This window comes from Ranitomeya variabilis, chromosome 5 (assembly GCF_051348905.1).
Source record: "Ranitomeya variabilis isolate aRanVar5 chromosome 5, aRanVar5.hap1, whole genome shotgun sequence".
Lineage (NCBI taxonomy): Eukaryota > Metazoa > Chordata > Amphibia > Anura > Dendrobatidae > Ranitomeya > Ranitomeya variabilis.
The window spans coordinates 268,175,742-268,181,741 of NC_135236.1; the positions used below are offsets into that span (position 1 = coordinate 268,175,742).

The 6,000-nt window shown below is 40.8% G+C and overlaps 1 protein-coding gene across 3 annotated transcripts in view; it reads left to right on the forward strand.

The window, feature by feature from the left end:
* NRG4 (neuregulin 4) overlaps nucleotides 1–2,745 on the forward strand; it is a 59,399-nt gene extending 56,654 nt beyond the window's left edge. For all 3 annotated transcript variants that reach the window (XM_077264261.1, XM_077264262.1, XM_077264263.1), the window contains 3 exons: nucleotides 1,347–1,496; nucleotides 1,574–1,654; nucleotides 1,863–2,745. In XM_077264261.1, coding sequence (XP_077120376.1) covers nucleotides 1,347–1,496; nucleotides 1,574–1,610 — 187 coding nt within the window. In that variant the 3' untranslated portion in view covers nucleotides 1,611–1,654; nucleotides 1,863–2,745. The remainder of the gene's footprint in view (nucleotides 1–1,346; nucleotides 1,497–1,573; nucleotides 1,655–1,862) is intronic.
* Nucleotides 2,746–6,000: the final 3,255 nt, after the last annotated feature.

Genomic DNA, 6,000 nt, shown 5'->3' on the forward strand with positions numbered 1-6,000 from the left:
TGGATATATATGGATATACTCACCTCTCCGGTGGCCCCTGGATCTTACCACTGTAATCGGAAGCCTCCGTTCCTAAGAATGAGCCCATGAAGGACCTTCGATGACGTCGCGGCTGACGTCGCGGCTTCTGATTGGTTGCGTGAGCAGTCACATGAGCGGTCATGCGACCAATCAGAAGCCGCGACGTCATCGAAGGCCCTTCATGCGCTCATTCTTAGGAACAAAGGCTCCCGGTTACAGCGGTAAGATCCAGGGGCCACCGGAGAGGTGAGTATATCCATATTTTTTATTTTAATTCTTTATTTTACACATGAATATGGATCCCAGGGCCTGAAGGAGAGTTTCCTCTCCTTCAGACCCTGGGAACCATTCCGATACTTTGCGTCCCATTGAAATGCATGGGTATCGGTATCGGCGATATCCGATATTTTTCGGGTATCGGCCGATACTATCCGATACCGATACTTTCAAGTATCGGACGGTATCGCTCAACACTAGTGACGATACCACAGCAACAGCCGCCGCTCTGTATACTCAGAGTGGTGACTGAACCAGCTCAAGCACCGCCCCATCACTGGAACAGGAACACTGCGGGGGGGGGGGGGGGGGAATAATATTTATTTTCTCCCCTCAGTGTTCGGGTAAGTGTGGGCAAGTTAGTAATGCTATTAACCCACAGATTAACCCCATATTTGCAGGTTAATAGCATTTTTTCTGGTGACAGGTTCCCTTTAATTACACAGAGGTGGACTCAATTTACTTATTATGTGACTTCTGTAGGCACTTGGTCACTCAAGATGTTATTTAGGAGTATCACACTACATGAGGGCTGAATACAAATGCACGTCACAATTTTCAGATTTATATTTTTAAAATATTGTGAAAACCATGTATCATTTCCTTTACACTTCACAAATACTTGCTACTTTATGTTGGTATATCACATAAAATCTCAGTAAAATAAATTTAGGTTTGTGGGTGTAACTTGAAAAATGTGGAAAGTTCACAGGGTATAAATACTTTTTCAAGACACTCTACATATAGATAGATAAATAAATCCACTGTGGATCAGCTGTTTATCGGTCAATAGATAGAAGACAGGACATGGTGATTGCCCTTATATCTTCATACAGTAATTCAATTCAGCACTTGATTCCCCACGGCTAAGTTCCCACGGTGCTAAAAGCAGCAGCAGAGCTTCCACTGCATTAATGACCACTAAAAATTTGCTGCATTTTACAGTGCTGGGAAAGTACATGAGATTTTGTTTTAGACAGTGAGAAGCTAATACTGTATTTGGTTAAGATTGAAATCCCTTCACACTGACCTCTTTTTATGTTCTACAGATGCATTGACAACTACACAGGCGAACGTTGTGAAGAAATCTTATTGTCTAGCGTGGAAACAGAACCTCAAAGCAACTTTTTAATAAACTTTCTGGTTTTAGGGTCTTTCCTGGGTCTGATATTTTTGGGATTAGTTGTTTTTTGTTGCAGGTAAGCAAATATACTAATTAAGAAGGGCCTATAAAACTGCAAGTTTTATTCCTAATTGTTAATTTTGAATTTTTCAGAAGAAAATTAAAAAATCGTACTGAACACGGACCATAAATATGACAGCTTTGTGGACAAAGTGGAGTTCCAGATAACCTGAGGTAGTCATATAATTCAATATATTCTTTTATTGTTTTTTATTTTTATATAATTTCAGCTCAGTGAAATGATGTCATTCATGCATAATATGGATGTTAAAATGTGGCCATATGATAGCCTTCTGAAACTGACTGACTTATATTCACGTTGACTTTGTACCATATAATGAACTCTTGAAATTATAGCTATATGTTTTGTTTTTTTTGATAGATATACAAAGACATTTGCTTGCCGTATGGAAGACTGGACCTCTGAACTAAATTTTACAAAAAGTAATATGATGGTTTGCTTTACGTCAAGCTTCCTTGTTGCTCCCGTAGGTTTAGGATGCCAAGTAAAGTGTAGACTTTGCTGTCACTCTCTATGGAAATCCCTCCTGCAACGTCTACTACACAATCTAGATCTGATTACATGAATTTACTAAGCTGTTAATAGGTCATAAGATGCAGGAAAGAATCTGCAAAATTCACAAATATTCAAGCTACACTTAAAAGCAAGTGTTGTAATGGGCGGATATATGAGCTGAAGTCAACCTGGGTGACAGACAGGATATGGGATTGTCACTGCTGACTATTCACACCTGCAGCCGACAAGTGAATGAATCAGAAATGGGGATGGATTACCAGTGACTAGGTAGAAAACAAATGTCTAATGTATCATTTAGATTTTGCTTGATGTAATACTAATTTATGGTTTTGCCAAAGTTAAAAAAGGACCTGTCACTTGCCTTAAATATCACATTTTTCTTACATGGTGTAAATGCCGCTATTCTCCTAAGTCTTGTGTTGTTGTATTTTTTATCCTATGCCTGTCCGTTCCTGAGATGTGTCTCTCTTTTTCCTGTATATAAATCTATTCTTTATAGCCAAGTGGGCATGGTCATCAAGGATATCCCTAAATATAAGAGAAGAAGACCAAGCCCACTTAGCTAAAATGGATTTACATACAGCGAAAATTGGGCCAAGAACAATTTACAGCAGGTAAAAATAATATGTTTATCACAAGTGACAGGTCCCCTATTAGCCTTTCATTTACAAAGAGGATCAGAAACTGGTTTGATAAAGTTTTTATAAGTGAATATGGACTTGGGATTTTACTGACAAAAAGCTTGTATTATATATATATATATATATATATATATATATATATATATCAGTACTTTTTAGAGATGAATAAACTCCTTTATACGTTAGAAATGAAAGGAAAACTCTTATGTCTCTGTTTTAATCACTTATCACTTTGATATGTTTTGTATAACTGTTTCTTTTATGCTCAGAAAATAAGTTGTTGAATATTACATTTTATTGCTGAAAACTAAAAGTGTTATGTATCCAAAAGTGTAGTTTTTGTCTTGTTCAATTATAGGATATTGGAAAGTTCAGTGAAGTGTTGTGATGAATGCACACCGCATAATTTATTGGAAGTATTATCACATATTATTCATTTCCATACCGTAGTGCTATTTATACAGTATTTTTGTAGAAGTGTTGTGGCTCGTCAGGAACAGAATATGGAGAACAATGCTTAATTATCAGTCGCTTTTTTCTGCTTTTTTTTTTTAACTTTTTTAAAGTATGGCCTTTTCCACCAGCAAATATGAAGGTATACCAGCATCTCTGATGCCTCCTGCGTCATCCACTGTCCCATTGCAAAAGCATTAAAGGGGTATTCCCATTTCCAAGATCCTATCCCAAAATGTAGTAGGTGTCATAATAATATTAGCAAATCCCTCCAATTAGAAACGTAGTATAGATTTTGATTTGCTATGTCTCTTTCAATATACTCAACTATCGCCAGTGTCGTCGGTGTCCAGCTCCGTTCTTCACAGCTGCTCGCTGACGTCACTGCAATTCTGACTAGCCGGTAGAGATGAGCTAATATGTTCGAGTTCCCTCTTATTTGGCAAGCTATAGTGCTTGCTGAGTAAGCTGCAGAGGGAACCCAGTTTCTTGGATAGCGTCGGCCAATCAGCTGATCGGCGCCACAGCTGCATGTGTCGCGGCTGTGTCACAGTCGTGAGACATGCATGGAGAGTCTGTTTGTTGGCTCTCCATGCCTGTGTCGTGACTGTGACACAGCTGCGACATATGCAGCTGCGGCGCCGATCAGCTGATCGGCCAGCACGATCCAGGAAGCTGGGTTCCCTCTGCAGCATATTCGACAAGCTCTATAGCTTGCCGAATAAGAGGGAACCCGAACATTTTAGCTCAGCTCAACTAGCCAGCTCCTTCTATGCGCTTTGCGGAAGCTGGATGTCAAATTTACAATAAAAGCCTATAAAGCCTAGTTCTGATGCTCCACAGGCTTTCATTGTAAAATAATCATCAGGGTCATGGAGAGCACAGCATGACCCTGGCCAGTCTGCAGAGAGGTGACATCAGTAAGCAGCAGAGAAGAACAGTGATGGATACCTGAGACAGCGGCAATAGGTGAATGTGACGCTTGTCACTACTCATAGACAAGCCGTGAGGCAGGATAGTCAAACCTTCTGAGGTCAGATACCAAGAGAGCACCTAGTAAACTAAGAGGAAAAACAAAGGTGAAGTCAGGTCACGGTCCAAGGTAAGAATACTAGGAATATAGTGGATCAGAGCAAAGGGGCTAGGCAAACAGATGGTCAGAACAAGGTCCAAGGCCAGGCAGCAATAGATCAACAAACAGAGCACAGAAATACAAGTAAAATCACTGAGTAGATGCTATGTCTGGCAGAGATCTGTGACTCACAGCTCAGCTAAGTAGCTGGTTAATCACTTGGAATAGTGAACACCTGTATCAAGCTCAGCACCTCCCAGTCTCAGATTGGACAGCTCAGCCATCCATCAAAACACTGACAGCTCAGCACACCCCTGCATCAGATTGGATGACTGAGCTGTCAGTCACCGGGTCCAAGACACACTGAGCAGAAGAATCGTGATAATGAGTATATTACTAAACTCGAACTACATCACATGCGTATACACACACATTTAATACATTAAAAAAATTATGGGAGTGCCTCTTTAATTTTCTGCTCTATTATTTAGGTTTTATAAGAAACTGTATATGCAAATTGCCTCTTCTGAGAAAAAGAGGACATAAACTCTATAGCGCCACCTGTTGGAAGTAGCGATCCTACAAGTCACAATCAACCCTTTAACAAGTCATGCAATATGACTTAGGATAAAAGCCAAATCAGTATCTCAATTCGCAGACACTGTGTTTCGGGCTGTTGGCCCTCGTCAGTGAGAAGCATGAGAACTAATTTGGCTAGGTGAGAGGCTCTGGACTGGTGTCTAAGGGGTAACGTTTCTGCTTATGGAGAGTGACATACCAGCTCTAACTTGTCAAGGTAAGGAGGCTTATTCACCGTGCAATGCTCCTCTGGGAAATTTAATATGCAAATTGCCTCTTTTGAGAAAATGAGGACTTAAACTCTATAGCGCCACCTGTTGAAAGTAGCGATCCTACAAGTCAATCAACCCTTTAACTAGTCGTGCAATATGACTTAGGATAAAAGCCAAACTAATTTGGCTAGGTGAGAGGCTCTGGACTGGGGTCTAAGGGGTAACATTTTTCCTTATGGAGAGTGACATACCAGCTCTGGCTTGTCAAGGTAAGGCTACTTTTACACATCAGGTTTTTTTGCATCAGGTACAATCCGGTGAATGTTGGAAAAAACGGATCCGGCGCAGATTGTGAAAAACTGATGTGACGGATCCATTTTTTCGACGGTTCGGACTAGCATATCCAAATAATTGGATAAAAAAAAAATTAGAGCATGCTCCGTTTAAAAAACGGAATCTGGCGCCGGAATCCGTCATATTTTGGATCTGGCACCTTACGGCTTCCATAGGCTTCCATTCTAGCAAATAGCTAGAAGTGAAATCGTTGCTATGGACGTTTTTTCCAGAAACCGGAAACGGCAGATTTGCCGGATCTGGCAAAAACCAGACGAAACGCAAGGTCATCCGGCGCAATCCGGCACTAATACAAGTCTATGGGAAAAAAAACAGATCCGGCGGCAACATTTGCCGGATCCGTTTTTTTGAAAATTAGCCGGATTGAGCTTGCCAGCGAAAACCTGATGTGTGAAAGTAGCCTAAGGAGGCTTATTCGCCTTGCAATGCTCCTCTGGGAAATTTAATATGCAAATTGCCTCTTCTGAGAAAAAGAGGACCTCTTTTTCTCAGAAGAGGCAATTTGCATATTAAATTTCCCAGAGGAGCATTGCACGGCGAATAAGCCTCCTTACCTTGACAAGCCAGAGCTGGTATGTCACTCTCCATAAGGAGAAACCTTACATCTTAGACCCCAGTCCAGAGCCTCTCACCTAGCCAAATAATTAGTTCTCATGCTTTGCACTGTCGAG